We start from the raw sequence: 26,954 nt of genomic DNA, 5'->3' as shown, positions 1-26,954 counted from the left end.
CAATGTATATACAGGTGCATCTAAAAAAATTTAATGTAATTGAAAAGTTACTTCATTTCAGTAATTCAGTTTAAAATGTGAAACCTATATATTATATAGATGTTATTTATTTTATTAATGATTATGGCTTACTGCCAATAAAGAAACAAAAACCAATGTCTCAGAAAATTAGAAATATTATATAAGACCAACTGGTACTTTTGGCAGTGTGGGCAGTGTGCCAAGTCCTGCTGGAAAATGAAATCCACATCTCCATAAAAGTTGCCAGCAGAGGGAAGCATGAAGTGCTGTAAGATTTTCCACGAAAACACTGCACTGACTTTGGACTTATGATTTTTGGGTTTTCATAATCATCAACAATAAAAGAAAAAAAAACGCTTAAAATAGATCACTCTGTGTGTAATACATCTATATATTGTAGGAGTTTCACATTTTAAACTGAATTACTAAAATAAAGTAACTTCTCAATTATATTTTATTTTTTTGAGATGCACTAGTATATACTGGGAGCACTGTCGCTACATAACACGGATCAGCCACTAGATGGCGCACATGGCTTTGAGCAAAGGAGTTCTCTGAACATTTCCAAAACGTTTTCCCTAACTAAACTAACTTAAATGTCCCTAACACATCACCTTAACATTCCCTCAGCATTAATCTGTTCAGTTACCTAAACATTCCCAAAATGTTTAGTTTAAGTTATGTAAACATCTCCAGCACATCATCTTAACATTCTGTGAATATATGTCCAGATATCTCAATGTTCCCAAAATGTTTTTTTTATTACTTGAATGTTCCGATTAAGGTTCATTTAGTGTGAATCCGTTCTGTTTTCTAAACACTCCCAGCACATCAACGTTCCCTCAATGTGAATTTGTCCATTTTTTTTAATGTCCCCAAAACTAAAGTTACTTAAAATTTTTCTCTTAAAGTTTTTCTCAGGTTACTTCCACATTTTCAGCATGTCACTGTAACATTCCCTAAATGCAAAGCTGTCCAGTTTGCTTAACAATGGCAGACTTTTTAAGTTACTTAAATATTAACACAATACATCAGTTTAACATTCACTCAATGCCAATCTGTCCAGTTTTCTAAACATTCACAGATTTTTCTATATGAAGTTACTTGAATGTTCCTTCAATGTATATCTGTCCAATTTAGTTAATATTCCCAGAACGTTACGTCAACCTTATTTGTAACAATTAAACATTAAAAAAAAACAGAGTTACGTTTTACACAGTTATAGTTTTTTTTTTTTTTAAGTAACTGCAAATGAGTACAGGTATTTAGTTTCAATAATACTCAAAATAATCTAACACCCATTAAACTCTTAAAGAACCCCACCCCCTATTTTAACAAGTGTACCGTAACGAGGCACAAACACTTCAGCACTTCTAGTACTGAAATGGGAACATGAACACATTACTGAGAAAATGATAAACAGTCCAGCAGAGTCTGAGTGGGGTTTATGCTGGAGTTCAATATGAGAACATGCCTCGATAGTTTAACCTAGAAGCCAGACTATGGAATACGTTCAGCTGGCACCTGTAAACTGTCTGGGCAATCATTTGTTGCCTGCTGTTCATGCTCCTCAGCTTCAGGCGATAGCGCGTATCTTCTTACTAAACTTGGATATCTGAGGATCTTGGATATTCCTCCCCTTGGATCAGGTTACTGTGCAACAGGCTTTTCAGTACACAATGTCTATTGTTTCAGTGTGTATACTTTATGCCTTATTAACACCTTTTTATTAGTGTAAACTGGAAAGTGCTGAATAGATATTTAAAGCACACAGGCTTACGTAAAATGGAAAAAAAAATAAAAATAATAATAATAATAATACACACACCTACGTAACACTCTTCCACGTGGGTATAGTTTATTTGTTGTTATGCCACGCTTTACAGCAACACTACAGCTTCTCAAAGGCAACACAACGGACACAGTTTTGCGCTACACACCGCAGCACACTGAACAACAGAGAACCAGATATTCACTACAGCTCACAAGAAGCAAAACAAAGATCTCTCACAGAAATACAAAGACATAATTAAAGGACCAGTGTTATTTGGGTGCCAGGGCTGAGGAGAATGGGAGGACTTGTTGGCACAGAAGCAGCGTGCCGTAGCTTGCAGACTTGACTTGGACCTTGAATTTCAATGCCTTTCCAAATTCCCTCTGGTCTGGAGAGAGTAACTTCGCGTGGCTCTATGTGTGGGAGTGTGACTATCGTAAAGACATCCAGACAGGGTCCGCTCTTCAGATGGGCCTCCTGAATTTCTGGCCGGCGAAGCGAGCCTTGTCTCCGAGCTCCTCCTCAATCCTGCAGAGACAATTCAAAGCATGTCATAATTAGTTCTCTCTGTTTACAATTGAAAAAAGCACTATTAGATCCATGATGAATGGTCAAAGTGTTGGGACACCTGCTCATTACCTGGAATTGAGGGTATTAAAAAAAGAAAGCTTATCCTACTTTATTTGAGTAACTGTCTCTACAGTCCAGGAAAGACTTTCTACTATATGTTGGAGTGATGCTAGGAGACTAGAGTTTAGATAATCTGCCCAAACCCCACCCGGTGGCCACCACTTTCATCTAGCCGATTTGAATCGGGCTCTAGAAAATGGTCTGTGATTTAAGCGTCGGTTTTTCTAATGCTAAATATGTTTTTTTAAAAAGTTGCACATGGAAGAAGGTTATAATCACGCAACTCTGGGGCTTATGCACACAAGAGTTCATCCACTTGTCCACATTTGACTTACAGCGCTGTGTGTAGCTGTTCTTAACAAACATTTTTCTTAAATAATAGGTCTATGCTTCTTTAGTGTTGCAATGTTAATTACCATCATTGTGAACAGATTTTGCTCATACAAACAGCCCAAAAATGTTTTTTTTTTAAATCTCAGTTTTAACACTGCACTTGTTGGGTTTAATTCGGGCTCGGGCTCATAAACTTTATGGGACACTTTGATTGCATTCAGTTACAAAAGCATTAGCAACATCTGTATGTTGGATGGTCACAATCCCACATCATCCCTAACTTCCCATCTCCTTTCAACTATTGGATGGAACACCATCATTCCAAAGTTCCGCTGCTCCGCAGCTCATTACTGTGGGATTTTATACCCCTCTCCTCTTGCCCTTTTTTGCATAAAAGTCTTATTCTATTGGCAATATTTCTCTAAATGGAAAACGCAAGCTGTTTGTGTCAAGAAATAGCTGTAACCTGAAGTAGATGAATGCATTCATTAGAAGGGGTTCCCATAATATTTAGACATATAATATAATAAATTATTTTAAATTTTGTAACCGATATATTAAATACTCTCCAGTGTCTATTATGTTGTATTTCAGTCAATATGCACATTGCAAGGTAAAGTTGAATAAAAAAAACAAATGAAAATGGCAAAAATGACTGCAAACCTTTCATATAAAGTGTTTAATTATGTGTATAGTAGCAGAGAGTGAGCTCACCTTAGCAGCTGATTGTACTTGGCCAGACGCTCTGATCGGCAGGGGGCGCCAGTCTTGATCTAAAACACATTCATAAAAATAGTAAGGCAGCTTGCAAACATCTAATTCAAATGAACTAATTTGGAAACATTTGGAATTTGGATATTAGACATGAAGACTCTCACCTGGCCAGTGCAGAGGCCGACCACCAGGTCAGCAATGAAGGTGTCCTCGGTCTCTCCGGAGCGGTGGCTGACCATCACACCCCAGCCATTGGACTGTGCCATCTTACAGCTACATGGGAGGAAACAGGGAAACAATTAACAAAGAGAAAGCCTGCATACGTTATTCATTTCCTCTAAATAACATGACTACACACGTGTATGTTACAAACAAAACAATGTTTTTGGGGACTCACGCCTGCAGGGACTCTGTGACGGAGCCGATCTGGTTGACCTTGAGCAGCAGACAGTTGCAGGCCTTATCAGCCACTGCCTTTGAAATACGCTTGGGGTTGGTCACAGTCAGGTCATCACCCACCACCTGGATGCTCGTGCTAGCGGTGAACTTGGACCAGGCCTCCCAGTCATCCTGGTCGAAGGGATCCTCAATGGAGACAACTGAGGAGATACAGAGAAAAAAAGAAAAACAAAACATTAGTAAAATCATTCAGTTAGAACAACCACCAACTGCACCAAGTGGGCCTGAAATAAAAAAAAAGAAAACTCCAAAGCTCATATAAAAGAATTAACCTAATTTTATTACCCGTATTCAGATACAAAAGCTCTAGTGTGTATTAAAATGGCTCTCAAATAATACTGTGCAGATTCACACAGACAGTCAATGCTGTTACATATTAGTGCCTGTATTCAGACTTTAAAGTTGTTATCCAGTTGTATTAAAAGCGCTTTTACATATTACTGCCAAAGTTCAGACATTAGGCTTGATATCCAGTATGTATTAAAAGTGCTCCAACATATCAGTGGCTAAATTCTGGCAAATGTTCTTATATATATATATATAAGTCCCAAATACTAAAGTTGAAATCCAGTATGTATTCAAAGTGCTGTCAAATATTAGTGCCCAAATATTGACATTTGCGTTTAATAACCAGTATGTATTCAAAGTGCTTTCATATTTTACTGCCCAAAATCAAATTCAGACATTAGTGTTAAAATTCAATATGTATTAAATATTGATTCCCGAATTCAGATGTTAATGTTGGTATCCAGTATGTATTAAAGGTGCTGTCATTAATTAAAAGTAATCCCCCTGTTATCCTCCTGGCTGCAGTCAGGCAGGGTGTGCATGCTCTCAGGCGTGCAGTGTTGGGCATGAGCGCATTAGCATGGCTCAGTTAACAGGCTTCAGGCTGTTTAACCCATTAAAACCTTAGTCTCCTGAAACCCTCACCAGTGTCTTTACTCCTTCATGACAGATTAGATGTTTAAGCAGATAGATTAATTGCTGAGAAAGCACAAACATTTAGCACGACTTACTTGAAGTTAATTTAAAGGCATTTTAAAATGATCAAAGATGTACAGTGTAAAAGGCTTTGCTTGATATCATACAAGGTGCCAGTCATCTATCAGTGGAGTTCACTTAATATCTCAGTGGAGTGGCACAAAAAATATATATAGTGCTTTTAGAGAAACTGACCAGGATAATCCTTCACAAAGCTCTTGTAGAGGTCAGCCAGCTGGTCGGGAGAGATGTAACGACTTGGGTCGTCAGGGGACTTGAAGTCCAGGTCGTACTTGCCGCTCTTGTAGAACTCAGAGGCAGCCACATCCATTCCAATTACAATCTTATCGGTGTAGCCGGCCTTGCCGATGGCGTTCTTCAGGAGCTCCAGGGCTGAGATAGAAATAAAAGATGATATTAGTTTGTCATTCAAAAGAACAATCCTTTAACAATGGTTGAATCCTAGATAACATTCCCATGTGGGGCTGTTTGGATAGTCCGACCGGGACCCAATAAGTTTGGTTCACAGGTTCAATGCTGGCCCCACATATGAATGCCATTGATGGGACCAGAAGGGGTTAAAATATGAGCTTCATCTGGGCTGTACACTGCAGATGGGGCTCATGTGAGATTAAGTTGGGCTGTAATGATGGGGCCCATTAGAAAAGCACAAATACGTCCCAGTAAAAACACATATCCATCCACTCAGAGCCCATACACACCTAAAACCCACCTCCCCCTCTTCTGCTTCTGAGTAATCGGCCATTGTCATTGGCACATTTAGAACCAGGTTGCAAAACTGCAAGTTTTTCTCGTGATACACCATGTGAAGCATGCGCCAGACATCAAATGATATCGCTGCTACTAGCATAAAAATATAATGACAATAAACACTTTTAGGGTGAGGGTAGGAAAAAAATAAAAACAGAATTGGGTGCTGGCTGTTCAACTGTTAAGTCTAGAAGCTTTCAATGTCCAATAGCTAAGATAGCAGGTCTCAGTGCAGTTGCCTGACTGGCTTGCAGCCCCTTCAGCTGCACTGCTGGGGCCAGGCCTGAATTTAGAAACCATCTGCAGCGTCAGGGAAGGAATTCCCATGCACAGTGCTAAAGCACTAAGATTAGGGACTGGGGGGTAAACTTACACCATGTTACACCGGGAGTTGGAGCCATGCTATAAGCTACATGGAAGAAAAGTGTGATGGAAGATTTTGTGCAAAATCTGCTATTTTAAATGGTTTAAAGTTATTAGACAATAATTACAAAGACATGCTAAAATACATGGAATAGCAGTATGTAAACTGATCACATGGGGTTATTGCAGGGGGCTGCTGAAATATGTTTTATGTTGTAAGTATTGAGGTGACTTGAATTATTAGAGTTTGAGACATTCTTAATTTGTAAGAGAATGTATCATTCCTCAATCCACAGTGCAACATGAATCCACAGGAAGAGATTATAGAAGGCATTAACACCCACAGTGGACAGCACAGTGAGTAGTAATGACCACGACCAATGGTGGTGAAACTCGCATCCACATTCAATATCCCACATGTTAATGAAGAGTTCTTTAGCTTTTGTTGCACATGGAAAAAGTCATGGGACATGATATTAGTTCTAGGATTTAGTATTTAAAGTTTTAAATTATTTGTAGCTTTTTTATTAAAACCTGAAGTTAAACCTTTTAAATATTATCACATTACCTAGTGGAACTAAACTGGAATGAGCAATCATGTGAGATTACCCTACTACTTGTTTAGCAATTTCAATTTATAAATCACAGTCAGCATTGTGGTATACAGTGTGACTAGTGGAAACACATGACTTTCCTCCTCAGCAGAAAACTGAACCGATCATTAACTGCAATGTCATCCTTCTTGTTTTCCTCTCTCACCTTCTTTGTTCTCCAGGATGTTGGGAGCGAAGCCACCCTCATCTCCCACATTGGTGGCGTCCTTGCCATACTTCTCCTTGATGACATTCTTCAGGTTGTGGTAGACCTCAGCACCAATGCGCATGGCCTCTTTGAAGCTGCTGGCCCCAACTGGCAGGATCATGAACTCCTGCATGGCCAGCTTGTTGCCGGCGTGGGAACCACCGTTGATAACGTTGAAGGCCTTGGGAACACAAGCGACTCTATTAATGAAGTGCCAGGACTTGTACTGGACGACAATGACGAAACAAAGAACAAGCCATCCCAAAGAGAGGAATGGAAATATTTCTTTGGCAGAAGGACGAGGACAGAAATATCACAGCAAGAGCTTACAGGAACTGGAAGGATGACCTCTGGGTTGCCAGCGAGGTCAGCGATGTGGCGGTAGAGTGGGACACCTTTCTCAGCAGCTCCAGCCTTGCACACAGCCAGGGACACACCCAGGATGGCATTCGCTCCAAACTTTGCTAAAAATTGACAAAAGCAACACATTATAAAGTGCAATAAACTGCAGATGATACACTACAAATGTCAAATGTCTCACGTGTTTTGTATTTATGATTTTAAAAAGCTATACTAATATACAGCTCTATAAAAAAGTAAGAGATCACTTCAATTTCTGAATCAGTTTCTCTGATTTTGCTATTTATAGGTATATGTTTGAGTAAAATTAACTTAGTTGTTTTATTATATAAACTACGGACAACATTTCTCCCAAACTCCAAATAAAAAATGTCATTTAGAGCATTTATTTGCAGAAAAAGAGAAATGGCTGAAATAACAAAAATGAAGCAGAGCCTTCAGATCTTAAATAATGCAAAGAAAACAAGTTCACATTCATAAAGATTTAAGAGTTCAGAAATGTTCATAAATAATTGTGGTTATTCCACCAAATATTCCAGCCCTAGTCCAATTACTTTGGCTAATATAGTCACAGTTTGCATGCATCATGGCATGTTCTCCTCCACCAGTCTTACACACTGCTTTTGAATAACTTTATGCCCCTCTTGATGCAAAAACTTAAGCAGTTCAGTTTGGTTTGATGGCTTGTGATCATCGCCTTCCTCTTATATTATATTCCAGAGGTTTTCAATTTGGTAAAATCAAAGAAACTTATCATTTTTAAGTGGTCTCTCTTTTTTTTCCAGAGCTGTATATACTACATGCCCAAATGTTTGTAGAAAAGTACTACCAATAGGACTCCATGTAGCTCGATACAAAAGGAAAATGTACACTATTCCGATTATGTCCTCCCAATATTGTTTTTTTTTTACTATTTTTGTTTCAATATTGTGCAGACCTAGTCCAATTATTTTGGCTTATATGGTGTATGTGAATGCGGCTTACATTTGTTGTCTGTGCCGTCCATATCAAGCATCAGTTTGTCAATCTTCTCCTGCTCCAGGACAGACACGCTCTGTTTGATAACAAGAGAAAGGCGGCAAGAATAAATCTTGAGTTAGTACATTTCACAGCAGAAATCAAGGAAATCAACACACAGCAGTCACGTCAAAGCTTGTGCAATGTTAAAACTGCAAATATTCAAACTTAGGGTTAGGAGGAGAACAGGAGCATTAAAGAATTGTCTCATTGCATTCTTATTATTAAAATGTCTCAGGAATAACTACATAAGTAGATACGTATTACAAAAGTTTTTACAAGCACGACTTCTGTTTAAAGGTGACACAAAGCACTGTTATACAACTGTTCTATTATTACTTCAAATATTACAAAGACTTTTCCACAGTAGCACAAACTGTAATGTTAGTGAAAAATAAATATTCCTACCTGGCTAACCAGGGCAGGTGCAATTGTTTTATTGATATGCTCAACAGCTTTTGAGACACCTGCAACGAACAAGCAAACCATCACTGACCCAAGTACAGGGGGGAACATGCAGAGCTGGCACAACAAGACCATCACAGAACAGGCCCTTCTGAGATCATCTGTAAATGCCTACTGCGGTTAGTGGTGAAAGCAAACCCCACGCCTCATGCTCTGGTATTATCGCCAGGGTGAGATGACCCTCGCTTCAGTTACTGCACACACTCATTTACCTGGTTACACAAAGCTGGGGCCAAGAACTCATTTACATATTTTACAGCTCTTTTCACCCCTGACAGAAAAGAAGAAGAAGAGATGCAGAGTCAGTGGGAACTGAGAGGGAAAGGAGGAGATAGAGAGTGAAGAAGAACAGAGAAAATAATCTCTTTTCTGGAATAAAGAGAGTTTTTCAACATTAAATACACCTGCATTGTTTTTTTTAAAGAACAGCCTATGACAGAAATATTTCATAATATTTATATGACAACTAACACTGTAATGTTTTGCATTTACTATATTTTTTGTCATAATTTTGATTAAAAGCAAACTGTAATGACTGTATATTTAATCATTCTGGCAGCTACAGCTGTCAGTAGTTTACAGGTAATTTATTTTACACTGAAAATGTGCAAACACAGCTGCCAGTGTTTTACTGTAAATTTAGTTAATTAAATTTTTTTGCAGTGAATACCTGATAAATTATAAAACACTGATTCAATGTGGTAAAAACAAAACAATTCAGTGTGTCCAATAACTAGTCATTAAACTGTTGCTGTCTTGCAGAAAATCCAATATGGCATTTTGGAGCATTTCTATTGACTCAATAATCAGAAAACATGATGAAATATCATTACACAACATGCAGAACAACTGCTAAAATTCACATAATTTCTAAAAGAGAAAAAAATATGATACAAAGTAAGAAGGTACTGTGAAAATGGGAAAAAAATATTTTTTTCTATTTTTTTAATAATACTAGAAATAATGTTATACTATTGCAGCTTGTTATAATTAAATGAACACATTATAACAACAAAAGTTTATTACATTTGCTAAACTATGATGATGAAATCTCTGATCCCACCTTTGCCCAGATAGCGGGTCTTGTCATTGTCGCGGAGCTCGAGGGCCTCATAGATGCCGGTGGAAGCACCGCTGGGCACTGCAGCTCTGAAGAGACCTTAAATAAAAAAATACAACACAATATATCACATTTAACTCAACACATTTAATCACTGTAGCTGCAGCCCTACAGGCAAAACTAGCTCACAGACCAGCCAGAACTCATAATGACTCATTTTCCCAGAGTTCCCTTCTCTCAGAGACAGGACAATGTATTCAGTGATGTCACTGACATGTCTGCCATATAAGGAACATACACACAAGCCCCACCCCTCCCTCATATACTGCAGAGAGGAGATTACATAACAGCATCAATGTGAACAGATTACTATTACTACACAATGCTGCTTCCATATTCTTCTGAATGTATCCAGCTTTGCATTCATCTACATCTGCATTTATGTAGCTTTTATTAAGGAATAATGAAATCTTTGGTAGAGAGAAAAAGCTCTCAGAAATCACGGATTCAAACACATGCTCCTTCACAAGGTCAGCTGCAGGAGGCTTTTCTTCAGTGCAGGCTACTGTACTGTAATGGCGCTCAGATATAAGGGGTTCCCCATCTGCCAACACGTTCGCCTCCGATTAAACCATGTGTGGCAAATCTGAATGTGCAAAAATGTTATTCAGCGTGCTCATCTAAGTGCAAATCAGAGCAGAGCCCATGTCAGAATCTGTAGATCAAAACGGATTTAGAGCTTAATCAAATACACATCTGTGATTTGGGCCGTGAGTCTGTGCTTTAAAAAAAGCCATTGTTTGATTCTTTCTTACACGCACCATCAATCTAGTCGCTGACGGCAGTTAGGAAGCCATTAATCTAGTGCTGGATATAAATAAATTAATTAATATATAGTCATAGCAACATATATTTATGTCACATTGCAAGACAATGTCAGAATTTTATACTGTTTCTCTTTTTTTTTATCAATGAGATGCAGATCATACCTTCCAAATATGTATTTACTCTAATATTAAACATATACAGGCTGCCTTAACATTATATTACTATGATTGAATGTTGGATCGAGAAATCTTGGCAAAATCTGTACAAAACTGTTTTTTTTTAATATGGCAAAATAGAACACAATATTTTTTTTCAATACTGTGGAGATATTCTATAAAAGTATCCTAATAATAAAAACAGGAGTAAAATGAGTGTACAAAAGTATTGCATTTGCTGCTTATTATACATTCATACTCCTGTTGAAAACGTCTCTTTATGACTCGCAGTGTTGCAAATTTGTATTAATAAACCAACTAGCCACATTCTTTACCATGTACACTAAGGAAAGCAGTCAACAGACAAGTAAGTCATATGTGCTTAATTGTCCTCGTGCCTCCCCTTAAACACTTACATCTTCCAAACAGAAAACACTACAGCTAATTGTAAAAGAAAAGCAATTCTTTTACTTCAGCAAAACCGTAGTTATGTAATTGGATGGGTGGTGGGGGGTTGGCTTGCCTAACCAACTGTAATCCAGTAAAAAAAAAAAAAAAAACAGGCTGAGAGTGAGGTTAGACTCCACATACACTCCACACAACACTATTTCAGCCTGATTTGCTATTCCTGCAGGATCCCCCTTGTTCCAGCACATGTTGGAAGGCTATTTGCTAGTTTGGATGCCTATACCTCCTCACACGGTTATTCACTCAACTTCATTAACAGTCTGGTCATTTGTAAAGGGGCCAAACTGCTGCATTGTTCTAGAATAGCAAGCGTGGGACAGCTGAAAGAGCTTGGAAAAACAACAAATGTTCAGCTGTTTAGAGTCTGTAACAGATTTTATTGTAGGCTGCTGTAGGGTCGCATCTTCATAATGCATTGTCATACAGTTTTAAAGAAATTATGTATTACATAATGATCTGTACAAAAAATGTTTTGCTTCATTTTGTAAATCACTGTTAAAGTACAGTATATAGTATAATATAGCATACTTTAATATACAACTATAAAATATAATACTTTATAATTAATGATGCATAATTTACAGTACGGTGTAAGATAACCTACGCTGTGTGGTCAGTGTACTCTATGCATTTTCCAATGAGAGGCAACACAAGCTGTCTACCGTTACAAAGACTATTTATAAACCTCCACCACCTGATCTGTCTCTTCCAGGCTACTGGACACCACGCCAATGAGGCAGAGAGTAGCTGATGGCTCACTCATTTGAAACAGCCACTGTGCTCAGTGTGTAGTGCCCAGTCCCAAAACTCTCAATACAACACAAATCAATCACAAACAAACTGCGCTAATGCTGCAATGGGCTGTTCTATGCTGCTTTAGAACATTTGAAACAATCTGTTTTGGGTAGAGGAAGATTTTACAATTTTTGCATCTATATAATACATTTACTGAATATAAACTTCATAAAAATATTGGATGGTAAAAAATAAGCCTAAACTATGCATGTAACCTACCTTTCTTAGTGTAGAGGTCAACCTCAACCGTGGGGTTTCCACGTGAGTCAAAAATCTCACGAGCGTGGATCTTCAGGATGGACATGTTGCAGGATCTGCAAAGAATAAGTAAAGGTAGTAAGATAAGTTTGTACAATCCACCATCATAACTAATGACACATCACTAATAAAATTTAATAGGGCAGTTTCTAAGACAGGGATTAAGCCTAGTCTTGGACTACAAAGTATTTTGAATGGAGTTTTATCAATGAAAGGAAAATAAAGTCCATGACCAGGCTTAATCCCTGCCCAACTATATAATCTAGGTCCTGAAAGTAAAAATCCATCCCAGGATTTTGTTACAACCGCTTCACTGACTCAGCTGCAGCCTATTTACACACAGAGCCATCCAGGCAGTTGGAACAAAACCCTGGAATGAATTTAAATTATCTGGATCTGGAGTCTCCACCACTAATAGTATGAAACTCATAAAGGACAGTAGATCAATGGGAACTGTATTTAAATCAGTAATTTCATTGATCAGCTCACATGCTTGTTCTTTTTGGCTTCAGTTACAGTAAAGAGCAGTGGGGCCTGAGGAAATGAACAAAAATCACCATGACTCAGCTCAGACAAAATGTGTGATTCACTCCAGTAAAGAAACCACTTACTTGTTCACTAAGGAAGAACTGAGTCAAAGAGGATAGTATTTTTCCTGAGTTACATCAGCACACACATTTCTCTTTTTGCAACCATCCATACCACCATTAGCAGCGCTTCTATTCAGCCCCTGTTAAGAAATCCATGGAACAGTCACCTCTACACTAAAGTCATGAGGCTCCCATGAGGTTTTAGAGAAGGTAAAAGCCTTAGGCCTTGAATTCTAACTTACAACATCAGCTCATTACACACATCATATAAAATACTCAGTTATAAACACTGCCATTTCTATGATTAATAAATATTTTAGCTTTTAGTGCTTTGTTTTTTCATTTACATTATTAAATTACAGGTGATTTGGAGACTATAAGTACTATTAGGTATATACAGCCAAGTGTCCCCTGGATTTCAGCCCATATTCATTACACTTATGGTAAAGGGGTGCTGAAATAAAGCCATATTCCTCACTGATTTATGATGCCTGTATGGGAACAGATGCCAAATCTGCTTTATGAATGCAGACAGGCCCTGGGGTTTTGGGCCTAGAACTGTTTAAAAAATAAAGGATCAATCTTACGAAAGATCACCACAGAGTCAAACATTGGAGATTAGTGTTAAATAGAGCATACCACAGACATTGTATATCAATATACTGCTCACTAAAAAGCTTTCAAATACTATGTTTGTACATCCATGTACATTTATTCAACATACACATGTCTTTTTGCTGCACCAATCGAAAATCCTGTGGCCTTAAATGTCAGTGGAAATTTGCCACCGGCCACATCACAGCAGGCTGGGTGAGCCAAGAGACAGACAGCAGCAAATGCTCCCAGGCCCCTGCAGAGATCACCACCATTTAACCAGGCCAGAGTAGATAGCTAGTAAGCTAGTTAAATAAATAAACTGGCATTAACAAAGCCAAGCTAGCTAGCTATACAGGTTAAAATGAGCTAAACTGAGAGTGTAAAACACTAAAATGTTTGGTTTAGACCTAAACAGTCTCTTTCAAAGCAGAAAACTGTGGTGAAAACGGACCAAACAGGGGTTAAAAAAGCGCAATACTGTATTAGTTAATATCCAGCACACGCCTTCCTGTTGCAGGCCTATTTGTTGCTAGCTAAATCTCAATGACACTCGCCTATAGCTGGCCTTTATTAGTGAACATCACAAAAACCTTTACACGGATTTTATTCATTTACACAGGTAATATTTTTTTAACTGAAACAACACATATACAAACCTATATAAATACCTCTTCAATATAGCCAGCTAACAAGCAACATTTTTTTTTAAATCACATTAAGTCACATTCAAGCTGGACCATCTCTATCGGCCTACTCATTGGGTACATTTGAAAGCAATGATTTAGCTTGTTTTCTGGTTATTTAGTTAGGTTATATAGGTTAGTTAAGCCACAGTAACGATGCAGCTAATAGAAAATCCGTGAAAGAAACGTCAAAAACAGGCAGACACATAACTACACACACTAGTTTCAATGGAAGTCAATGTCAAAAAGGTTTTAATTCCAGTCACATTCAAGCTGGACCATCTATCTAATAAAGTTAGTTTGGTTATTTTGTTATACATGTTAGTAAGGCAACAGCAACGATACGGTTAATAGGAAATCCGTGTTATAAACGTCAAAAAAACAGGCGCACACACACTAAGCTATCCAGCTTGTCTACGTTAGGATGATGCGCTGTGTGAGCTGTGGATATGACAGAATGGCCATAAATGGACAGCTCTGCGTTTGGAGTGCTCCCTAAAATACCCTGGAGTTTATTACAGACAAAAATCCTGATAGCTAGTCTGACAGGAAACAGATAAGTTAACCTTGCTAGAAGTCAGATGTCATTTCTAGCTAAGTTCTGAGCTGCACAGCAACGTTAAAAACCAGTCAGAGTTTAAACAAGCGCTGTTCTCGCTTTAAATACAAGTATATCATAATAAAAGCCCCGCAGTCGGCTGTATACAGTGTCTGTACAGTATTAGGCATGTGTCTCACCTTGCGAGGCTGTGTGAAGGCGAAGAAGCTGTGTGCGCGAGGCTGCGTCCTCTCTCTCCGCCGCTGCTGCTCAGAGCTCACAGATCTGTTGACCGCTCTGCTGCCTCCTGATTGGCTACCACGACCCAGGAAGAAGCGCGTGAAACCCAGCCGTGCGCTCTGATTGGCCAGAGCGTCCTCACGCGGCACACTGCCGCACGTGCGTGGGGAAGCGTAGGACTCCTGCAATCACGACTTTGCTGTATTATAATCTCACAAGTCACTATTTAATAGCAAAAAAACGCCGTGTTTTAGATTCTCCAACTGGGATAAAGGGTTATATTGAGAAAGGCGAGACTGTGCTTGATTTAATTAGTGTAGGAAAGCCAGACACGCGGAGTTTTCCACGGATGCAGAAACCGCAGAGCGTACGTGATGCGCGACACCTACACCAGCTTCACCACTTCCTCATGGAGAAACACTGCTGTCCATATTCACTACTGCTTCATCTCTTCATTCAGGGATCAGGATGCAGATATTAAATCATTTAAGCTGCCTAATAAATGTCAAACTGCATGTTTTATAGTAATAGTTATAACAATATATAAATTATGTAACATATCAATAAAGTATCTATCTATCTGTCTGTCTGCTCGTCCATCCATCCATCCATCTATCTATCTATCTATCTATCTATCTATCTATCTATCTATCTATCTATCTATCTATCTATCTATCTATCTATCTATCTATCTATCTATCTATGTACTTTTATACTTTATATATTTTTTTTGTATTTGTATTTTTATAAGTATTGTTTTATCTTATCCTTCCTTAGTAACTTTCGGGGATCAATAAAGTATCTATCTATCTATCTATCTATCTATCTATCTATCTATCTATCTATCTATCTATCTATCTATCTATCTGTCTATCCATCCATCCATCCATCCATCCATCCATCCATCCTTTGGAACACTTCCCTGACAAGGATTAAGTCTAGACTTGGGTTAGATTTTGCATTCAACTGAAAATGTAATTTACGACTAGTATTAATCCCTCTCTGGGAAACTGACAGACCCTATTCACCATATTCTGCCACGCCCACTTTCAAGAGTTACTTTAGTCTGCATTTCTGGTCAGTTCATATTAAATGTTTTTTTGGCCAGCATTCCAAAAGTATATTTAAGAGCTAGCTTGCTAAACTATATCCACTGCCTTTCAGAGAAGAGGAGCTGCATCTGTGGTTGAAGGAGCTAAACTTAACACATCCACCCAAAAGTCCATAGGTATGCACTTACCGTTTTGTGGAGGAATTATATATTGACACACTATAACTAACTAAGAATATTACATTACTTACTCTATATGTTTATTATCATTAACCTATATGATTGGTCCGTTGCTGCACCAGAAGATTAAACACAAAGTAAACAAACATGGCCCTCTTCTTGTCATCACACAGAATAGAGTGGATATTTCCAATAGTAATCAGACACCCCTCTTATTAGTCAATGCTGCTATAATGTTGCACCCATTGTTGACTCAGGCACACCCAGCTTAAACAACCCCCATAGGAAAGCAGTGGAGCAAAGGCAATCGAGCAGGCTGCTCTGTCACATCCTCAGATTAGCCTTAAAGGTCACCATGTTCACCTTGGGATGTGGAGCAGTGGCTATATGTTTTCTGTGTAGTGATGGAGAGCTCTGTCCTTAGAGAATTTATGTTTTGTTACTGGGATCCAGTTGGACTTACCAAATAGAACCCATCATCACATCCCACTTTAATCACACATGGAGCCTAAATGGGGCACGTGGGTGTGCAATCCAGATGTTGCAATCCATGTTTAACCTTTCCTGGGCCAATCACTGAAATCCATATGTTGGGCAACATGAAACACAAGGACAAAACGTTCTGGTTCCCAGTTGAGTTGACCATACAGCCCCCACATGGGTAGGTTATCTGGCCAGAAATGTATAATAATAAACTAGAACTACTTTACTACTGTACTTAAGCACTAAAATGCTGCATCTGTATCTACTGGAGTATTATTTTTCTCCTACTTCCACTTTTACTTCTCTTGATATTTTGTATGAATTTAGTACTTTTACTCCAATTACTTTTTATGTGCTGCATCGTTACTCGTTACAATTACAAAATATACAATTATATTACTGTCACTCGGTTTGATAAAGCTCCTCATTGAGTGAATCAAGAGATTAAGCTGATCTTACTGAGAAGACCATGCTGATCCCGTTCTGTCTTTCGCTCTGCCACTTTCAGACTATTAACTGCCTTGTTGTGTAAACTACATAACACTATATTGTATTTTTAATTTAAGTACTTAAGTAGTACGTAAGTAGTAAAATAAACTACTTCTAATACTTAAGTACGAAAACATGTTGCTTTAGTACTTCCACCTAAGTGTGGAGCTTAAGGAACACTTAAACTTCTACTCAAGTCACATTTTTGATATAATACTTGTGCTTTTACTCAAGTATTTTCTTTATCTCTGGGTTCTGGGTCACTAATGCTCTTCAGTTGACTGAAGAATGAAGACATATCACTGTACCAACATATAGAGTGAATCAGACTTGTCAGATCAGAGCAAATAATGTCACTGTGAATTTAAATATAAAGATACTGTAGATTTAAAAAAAAACTATAAAGTCACCATGTCCAGCACCTATCATGGGTTGTGGTGTAGCATTATAACAGGAGTTGTGGTGTAGCATTATAACAGGAGACATTGTCAATGGTCTTAGTATTTAGAAAAGAAACTTTGGAACAACAGGTGTCTACACACTTTTGGAAATGTGACAAATGTTGACCTAATATATATATATTTTTTAGCATAATACTTTTTTCTTCCACATCAAAGGTATGTCTAGTATTAATCATTAACCTATAATTTCAATACCCTTTAAAGTCCACGTGCTGTAGTAGATAATGATGGGGAGCTGCTCTGCTCATTCATACTGAGAACATTTTTTACGTCAGGTTTTCCACGCATGCGGGTGCTTTCCCCTGTCTGAGGGCTGGGACTGCTCCACGGAGCGCTGTGGTGGTGTGCGTGATGCTGTGCGGTGATGTGATGCTGTGGGTGTGCGGATTCGAGCATCCTCTATGGCCGCTGCCGCAGCGGGTCACCTTGAGAATGAGATGCTTTCTGTAAGAGCGCCATCTGCCTTCTGCTCCAGGAAGCGCACTGCAGGAGGGGTTTCCTGTCCTGTTCTCCTGTGTCTCTGTTGCTAGGCGCACACTGGAAGAAGCATGGCTGACATGAATGAATGAAAGTCATCAATCAGAAAGCTGGACTAGTTCCTGTAAAGAGCATTTTAATGTACTAGTACTAATGCTGATACACCACATACTAATGCGTTTTCATATGTTTTTATCTTACACATACAGCTTTGAAAAAAAAGACCACTTAATGTATAAACCTTTGGAATATAATCAAGAGGAAGATGGATGATCACAAGCCATCAAACCATGCTGAACTGTTTAAATGTTTGTACCAGGAGTGGCATAAAGTTATCCAAAAGCAGTGTGTAAGACTGGTGGAGGAGAACATGTCAAGATGCATGAAAACTGTGATTAAAAACCAGGGTTATTCCACCAAATATTGATTTCTGAACTCTTTAACGTAATGAATATGAACTTGTTTTCTTTGCATTTTTTTTTGTTATTTCAGCCATTTCTAATTTTCTGCAAATAAATGCTCTAAATGACAATATTTGTATTTGGAATTTGGGAAAAATGTTGTTTGTAGTTTATAGAATAAAACAACAATGTTCATTTTATTCAAACATATACCTATACATCAAAAAATCAATGAAACTGATTTAGAAACTGAAGTGGTCTTTTTTTCAGAGCTGTATAACAAAATCATTTTAAATTCATGCATGTACACTAAATTGACTGAATTGCCAAAAGTATTGGCTCACCCATCCAAATCATTAAACTCAAGTTCCAATCACTTCCATGGCCATTCTGCAGGCTGCTTCTATAAACATTGGTGAAAGAATGGGTCCTCTTTACTAAATATTATCGCTAACTTTCAATAACTTAGTCCCTACAGATCCAAAATTTATGTGGCCTTCAGATTAGCTCAAGAACAGTAGAGTATAAAGAGCGTCATGGAATGGGTTTCAGTGGCCGAGCATCTCCATTAAAGCCTTACATCACCAAATGCAAGGCAGGTCAGCAGATACTTTTGGCAATATAATGTATTTCAACTATAATAAACAAGACTGCATGAAAGAGTTTTTTATTGAAGAAAAAAATGAACATATTTTGAATATAGCCTTATGTTCAAGTCATGTTTTAAATATTGTATTTTTGAGATGAGTGTACATGAATGCCACCGCAAACTGGGTGGGAAACTTTGGGTTTTCTTTAAGCCCTGACTTTCCAAGTTGGAGGTGTGTCAATTTTTTTAATAGCAACCACAGTTTACTCCCATACACATGTAAGAAAAGCAGATACGTACATACTACTGATACTGGTTACTGGACAAAAATGTCACTCACCTAAAGCTCATACGTTGCTCTGTTAGTTTGTTTAGTTTGCAGTAACTTTTTTGGCAATAGAAAAACAATGATCTTAGACAGTAAATGGGAAAAAGAGTGTTTTCCAGGCTTTTCATGTTGTTTCCGAAGAGCTTGATCCAGAGGTAGGCAGTCACCAGTACCCAACCATCAATAAACTTGCACCAGCATCAGGCAGACAGCAGGGGGCAGCTCAGGACATGTGCAGAGGAGAATGGAAAAAAATAAAAAGGGGGTTATATGAATAGCCTGGAGTAGGATCTGCAAAGGAAGCAGAAAGCCTACAGAAATGATTATTAAATGCCAGTAATCAGAGTAGTACAGAACTGTTGTATGTTAATATGTAAGCATATTTGGATGTCCAAGAACATTTAGATATATATTGTATGTGCCCTGAAAAGGAACTAGAGAGACTCAGATGATAATGTTGACTCTGTGGTCCAGACAGTAGTGCTTGATTTTAGTGTGTGCTGTTAAAATGAAGGACCTGGAGCATTAGGTCAAGGTCTGTCTGACCTATACGTTGTCCAGTCTCTAAATAACATGGCAACCACAAACCATGATAATTACATGTTCTCTCAGCTTGGCTGCAGTGATTAGTTCCTTTACATACATTGCACGTGCGCACACACACACACACACACACACACACACACAAATGCAGTAGAAATGTTTATCCATGCATATAATCAGAATCTATTACATTGGATCTATCTTTAATTTTGGTGTAAGATGCTAATGAAATGTTTTTTGCATCTTCTCTGCTCTGCAAATGTGTCTATAATCTCCAAAGGTCTCATAAATGTCCACTCTTTCCTTTTCTCTGCCCCCTGTCTGTTTTCTGCTCTCTATAGGCAATGGACTAGCTGGTCCATTTTCTGGGCCAGGGCGTACTTGTTGTTTAGTCTGCAACCATGAATGAGGAGCTCTGATTGGTCACTCTAATTTGATCCCATCCATACGACACAGAATATCGGACAGGTTTTGATTAAAGAATTTACGCAGTGAGACAGTATGTAAGTTTTGGACTGCGTAATAGACAATATTAATATATCCATATTTTTTTTTCTCAAAATAGTTTAAAAAGGCCTTTAGACAAGGCCTTACAGTGGTCTGCATATAAAACTGAATATTACGCTTGAGATGAAAAAGTAATTCAATAAGTACATTCAATTGCTGCAAGTCCTGACCTTACACACTTTATTTTCACATATTTTTGTACACCGCATCCAATGATTGCATTCAAATGAGTTGGGGAGATGGAGTGGGGTTGGGTGCTAATCATCCAACATCCTGTTGCTGAATGCAATCATATCTTTACAGCAATGCTCCAAAATCTATAAGTAAGGTCTGTACAGTAAAGACAGCTACTCCAACAAAATGAGCATGAGCTCTTTTTAATACCTGTGATTCTGGAAGAAACGAATTAGGTGAATTAGGTGGCGTACCAATACATTTTTGTCCAGATAGTGTACATCAGAGCAGTCTACAGAAAGAACATACACTTCATCACTGTTTTTGTGTCTTATCATACCCAATTACATTTTACAACTGTAGTGGATTAAACAGAGGATTTCTTCATTGCTTGGACACACACACACACTACCCCCCATCTTATGGTCTAAAAGGAATGTTCTAACTTTACAATCACCCCCAGAAGAACACTCTAGAAGCCTTGGAGTAATCTTTTTCAAACAACCTTAAATTTCAAAATGACATTTCCTGACTATTTCTTCACTCAGCCTCGCCCTAAATGCGAGTTTAGGGTAAAATTCTGTTGACATTCCTCCAAGTCGTAAACCTCGGAGTTAATGTTAAACATTTGGAACACCAAATGAACACCATCACTAGGACGGGACTGCGGACTTAAGAGAGTGTCAAAATTTAATTAATGCCTTGGAAATTGTTAATTCACCAAATATTATACCAATTTAGGGGTTTGTGCCTAGTTATTTCTGCAATCACTTAGAAATAAGATTAATGAAATTAAGAGAAATGTTCTAAGCTTGGAAATTCTATTGACCGTTTGTAAGTGAGACTCTCTCTGTCCACCGACCTCCCCAACCGTCGTAAATTCCGACAGGCAAGGACCAAGCCTTATCTGAGCACTCAGCAAAGGGGAGGAATTTCTCACTAAGAAGATTTTGCTTAAAATACATATATATTGACTATATAAAAGAGGTGTTTTATAGAATGTTTACTAAATAATGGTATATGTGTCTGGTATATGGTATATGTGTTTGGATTTGTCCTGATTAAAGTTTCCTACACATTCAAGTCTGAATCAACAAGGTTTAACTAGCATTTGATAATTTAGCTTTATTTGGTTATCAGTGGTTTAACAAGGTATTATCTTTTAAGTGATTTAATTGGATTTAAATAATAACATGTCTCTTGATCTCTTTCCATCTTTCCATCCATTGATGTATTTCTAAGATTATCTTGAATATTACAAAACTGTTTGTGGGCAAAATATATATATTACATTTATTGTGATTCAATTGTAAGATTGTTGTTTCCTGAATTTATCCTCACAAACTGGTATGCTGAAGAATGTATTTTGATCCACTGTTTAGTTGAGTTTTCTTTTGGTTTGGTCTATTAGAAAAATAGACCACTAGCTGAAGCATGGTGACCATGTGGGGGGGGGTTTTATGGCCCTTTGTGAATAAGATCATCTTCCCTGCCAAAGTTTGAAATTGCTCCTAGACCAATCAAAACACAGACATTTGGGCCACAGGGCCAATCGTAGCTCAAGGGCCAAACAGGCCACGGAGACTAATAGTTAAACTGGGCAGACACAGTTCAGAGTTGCCAGTTCAGTAGAGTGCAGTCGGAGCAGTTGGAGGAGAAGCAGCTCAGTTCAGTTTGGAGTTGAGGAGAGTGGAAGAAGATGGGTTGAAGGAAGCAGTTAGAAGAGAGAAGTTAGAGGAGAGAGGTTAGAGAGGGCCTAGAGATGAAGAAAGGATAAACTGTTAGTTAGTCATCTTAGGTTAGTTTTCTTAGACTAGTGCATTTAATCTTCTTCAAGCATAATGGTATTAGTTATCCTAGTTTAAATAACTAAGCTATTTTATGATCTACGGAGTTCTCCTGCTTGCCAAGATAGTTAATATAGTTCAGTAAACCAACTAGACCAACCGACGGATCACCGAGAGGGTACGCCAGCCGAGCCAGCTCCAGGGAAGGCTTTCCCTGTGCAGAGACTAGAAGTGGGTGTCGACCAGGTGCGCCGCTGGCCCACAGAGCACCATCTTTACCCTGCGGATGGGTCCACACTGGACCTTCTAGGGGTGCAGGATGTCAGCCGAACAAGAGGTTTAAACAGCGGACCGAACCGATGGGGACCCCCTTTTGTAGACGTCTCAGAGTAAGGCAGTTTGGGTATTTCTCTCAGTAATTGGTGTTTTGGTTGGTCAAGTCTAGTTTGGTTATTGTCCTTAACTCTTTTCTTAGTATAGATTCATTTTTAGTTATTTGGCGAAAGGGATGATCTTTGTAGGCCGTAAAATATCTTACTTATCTACTTATTTTAGTGTTCTCATTTGATTAGTTTGACCTCATTACATTAAGACCCTTATTTAGAAATATTCACTTAATAGTTCTATTAATCTTTATTCCTTTCATACCAGTATTATAACGTGTTTGTTCTTTTATTTTTCATTTATTATTCTACACTATGATTTGATATCTAATGGCTACATTATGACTTTTTAATTAATTATTTACTCATATCTGTGTGATTTAATAAAATACTTTTATTTTACAAAACCTGTAATTTCAGTGTGTTTTTCTGGATAACTTGGTTATGAAAATTTCTGTCACCTGTAGAAACCACACCCTGAGATGTCTTGTGTTATTAATTAATTTGATTAGTTAATTAATTAATTAATTAATCTAATTAAATTAATTTAATAACTGGCGCCCAATTAAAAATATTTCAACATCTCAATTAGCACCAGGTATTAAACCACTGAGCCCGCTACACAACCACAGATCATAAAACATATATCCCAGTAAGGAAGCTTTACAAGATGACACAGACAAAAAGCAGCAGATGCAGCAACACACTGCACAACAAAGGGTCAACATGACACAACACTACATAAACAGTGAATGAGCTCTGTATAAACAGTGCATTCAGAAACAGGAGTATGAGTATAAGCATATGATAAACAAATAGTGAATATTTTGAATACAGGACTCACTCGCCCAGAATGGACAGAGACAGTGAGTTCCTCTGCACAGCTGCTGCTGATTTACTCATTACCACATCTGTTCAAATGTACTTTTGAGCTACAATACATTTTTTAGGAATCTACTGAATCTACTATGCTATGCTGGTAACAACATCTGGACAACTTTTTGAATAAGCAGCATTTCTTTGACACCCTTGAGCTTTATCATCTTCATCATCCCCACCACCCTTAAAAAATGTATCTTTAAGCCAATATTAATGGAATTCAATGCAGAGTTAGAGATGATGAGGTGAGATAAGGCATTGATCATCAAATATCCTGGCCTCACTGTTGCTCTTGTTGCTGAATTCAATAAAATCCTCATAGCAATTCTCCCAAAACATAGTAGAAAGCATTTCCTAAGTTTCAGAAAAAAATAAAAAAGTGCATGGGCAGGTGTCCCAGTAGTTATACTGTATATACTTATACAGTAAAAAAAAAAAAGAGTGTAAAAAAGAGTGTGAAGAACATTCTTGTACTTTGTATGTAAACCAAACATCAGGTTATTCACTCTTGTAACTACTGTGCATTGCTGTCATATAAACATCTTATAACATTTTATAACTCTAAAATAGAACAATATGATAAACCAATTTTTTTTATATGTGGCACCAAGATTTTTTTGCATTAGATCCTGTAAGTTGTGAGGTGGGGACTCCATAGAAGGCATCAGTGATTAGGTGCCCAGGACCCTGTCACCTTTACAATGATTGAACACTTTTGGGAGGCACTAACCACTGCATATCAGAAACACCCCACTTATCATGCTTGTGGTTTTGGAGATTTCACAATTTGAGGAGAATCTTAGGGTTGTGTGTTTGATTATAATTCTTGTCACTGACTGTGAGGAGTTTGGTGTTTTTCCTCCCACCTCCAAAAAACACACCTGGTAGAAATGACCTAAATGGGTACTGTATGTGCGGTACAAAGGCATGGACTTGTGCCCAACGATTCCAGGTACACTTAGGACACACATGGACCATGAAATAGAAGAAGTGCATTTGAAAAAGAATGGATGGATGGATGGATGCACACAAGAGAACAGATTCTAGATAACATTAGTTGGACTCATTGAACAAGCTGTACAGATCCGCTTCCCTTTACTCAGAACTGTTGACATAGAAGCAGGAAGGACCTGTTTGCTGTACAACCACAGCAATGATTCAAAATGAAATATATCCATTCACAAAATATGAAATTACTATTTTAATGCAACTTGTTGTTATAACTCTAAGCACACTGATGAACTGTCTGAATGTGCTGCAGTCTGTTAAGAGCGGCTGTGAGTAAATAGCAGATCTCACATGTTTATACAATACGTCTGAGAGTGACGTTGTCTCTGTGCTATCAGAAAGAGATCGTCAGCACAGTCATCATCAGTGTGATGTATTTATATTAGAGCAGGGTGTAGGAGCACTAACAGTTTACTCATGAGGAAACAGAGCATCTCTTCAGAATAAACCAGTTAATGTGAGAGCTGAGTGAAAGCACATGGCAGCTCTCAGCTATAAATCCATCTGCTTCTCAATGCACGCAAACCATTGAGAGAGAGAGAGAGAGAGAGAGAGAGAGAGAGAGAGACCCCCACTGATGTGTTAGTACACGCCTCAGGCACGGTGTGTGTGTGTGTGTGTGTGTGTGTGTGTGTGTGTGTGAGAGAGAGAGAAAGATCCACCCTCTCAACCCATGTGTTGGTATTTTATTACCCACCTGTATTCTGACATGCCACGCCCCCCTGCATTACGATTGGCTAGCTGTTTCCTGCCTACTCTACTGAGAATAACTTTAGTGCTATTCAATTTTTGCTTACTGTTATAATTATTTACCTGTATTCACAAACCATGTAAACTGACAAATACATAATATCTACTTAGTTTAGATGTTTATAAGTTGTCATACAAAAATAAAAATAAGAGACCACTTAAAAATGATGAGTTTCTTTGATTTTACCAAATTGAAAACCTCTGGAATATAATCCAGAGGAAGATGGATGATCACAAGCCATCAAACCAAGCTGAACTGCTAGAATTTTTGCAAAAAAGATTTCCAAAAGCAGTGTGAAAGACTGGTGAAGGAGAACATGCCAAGATGCATGAAAACTGTGATTAAAAACCAGGGTTATTCCACCAAATATAGATTTCTAAACTCTTAAAACTTTATGGATATGAACTTGTTTTCTTTGCATTATTGGAGGTCTGAAAGCTCTGCATCTTTTTGTTATTTCAGCCATTTCTCATTTTCTGCAAACAAATGCTCTAAATGAAAATATATTTATTTGGAATTTGGGAGAAATGTTGTCTGTACTTTATAGAATAAAACAACAAACATGTTCATTTTACTCAAACATAAACCTATAAACCTATAAATAGTAAAATCAGAGAAACTGATTCAGAAACTATAGTGGTCTCTTATATGAACTTACAAATACATAATGTCTGCTTTATCTAGATGCTTGTAAATTGTTATAAATGTTTAATTGTCTTTACAGTCCATATAAACTAAGAAATACATAATTTCTGCTTCATCTTGATTCTTATAACCTGTTATAAATGTTTAACTGTCTTTGCACTTTATATAAACTTACACATAGAAAATATCTGCTTTGTTTAGATGCTTATCAACTGTTAAACACTCTACAAGCTTAAATAAAAATGAGTTTGTAGCTCTGCTGTTTTCCTGCATCGTTGCTAGTTTACCTGTATGTGGAGTAGTAATAAATGGAGACATGGGCGTGGCAGTGGGGGGAAAGTGGACCTGACTACCCAGGGCCCGAGTAAGGAGAGGGGCCCATGAAAATCCTGATTTTTTTTTTCACACATGTTCCTTGTGTACTGGCATGGATAGGGGCCCACTGACATTGCGAGTGTAAAGGGCATGGAGAGCTCCGACTACAGTGCATAACGGGTTGATAACGGCACTCATAGAACGCCTCTCAGCCAATCACACTGCAGGGTCGGAACTAACTGTGGTATAATGTACTGTACGTAAATGCATAGGTTTTTGTAAAGTCACACAAACTTCACAAACAAGTTAGGAAAGTCATTGTTCTGTAATGTGACCCCTTCAATATTATTGTGTCCCACGACCTGGGGTCAAGTAATTCCGTCCAAAAATAGGTTAAAGATAATAATATTTGATGACTTAATGGAAAATGTCAAAAACAAATAAGTCTAAAACCCTGTGTCAGGAAGATTCATTCAAAACAAGCAAAAGAACAAATATAAATAGCCATGCCAGTCTAGCCAATCACGAAGTTCAGGGGGCGGAGCTGGTTGGAATACGGGTGGGAAAACAGCCAGGCCTGTGTCCTAGAAAGCAGAGCA

At 38.0% G+C, this 26,954-nt stretch overlaps 1 protein-coding gene across 2 annotated transcripts; it reads right to left on the bottom strand.

Moving 5' to 3' along the window:
- Positions 1 to 1,854: 1,854 nt before the first annotated feature.
- eno1a (enolase 1a, (alpha)) lies at positions 1,855 to 15,003 on the bottom strand. Of its 2 annotated transcripts, none has more exons than XM_007246289.3 (12): positions 14,865 to 15,003; positions 12,218 to 12,312; positions 9,756 to 9,851; positions 8,905 to 8,963; positions 8,195 to 8,264; positions 7,181 to 7,314; positions 6,809 to 7,031; positions 5,111 to 5,308; positions 3,870 to 4,071; positions 3,637 to 3,745; positions 3,473 to 3,531; positions 1,855 to 2,323 (listed from the first exon to the last, which is right to left on the bottom strand). In XM_007246289.3, exons 2-12 carry the CDS (start codon positions 12,300 to 12,302, stop codon positions 2,260 to 2,262), a joined length of 1,299 nt encoding a protein of 432 aa, XP_007246351.1. In that variant the 5' UTR covers positions 12,303 to 12,312; positions 14,865 to 15,003; the 3' UTR covers positions 1,855 to 2,259. The 2 variants fall into 2 exon arrangements, with proteins under 2 accessions (XP_007246351.1, XP_007246350.1); XM_007246288.3 differs by lacking the exon at positions 8,905 to 8,963 and adding an exon at positions 8,636 to 8,694.
- Between the last annotated feature and the right edge of the window lie 11,951 nt (positions 15,004 to 26,954).

This window comes from Astyanax mexicanus, chromosome 13, assembly GCF_023375975.1.
Source record: "Astyanax mexicanus isolate ESR-SI-001 chromosome 13, AstMex3_surface, whole genome shotgun sequence".
Taxonomy (NCBI): Eukaryota; Metazoa; Chordata; class Actinopteri; order Characiformes; family Acestrorhamphidae; genus Astyanax; species Astyanax mexicanus.
Note: the sequence above shows the minus strand (reverse complement) of the source record. Positions and strands in the feature narration are given on the sequence as shown.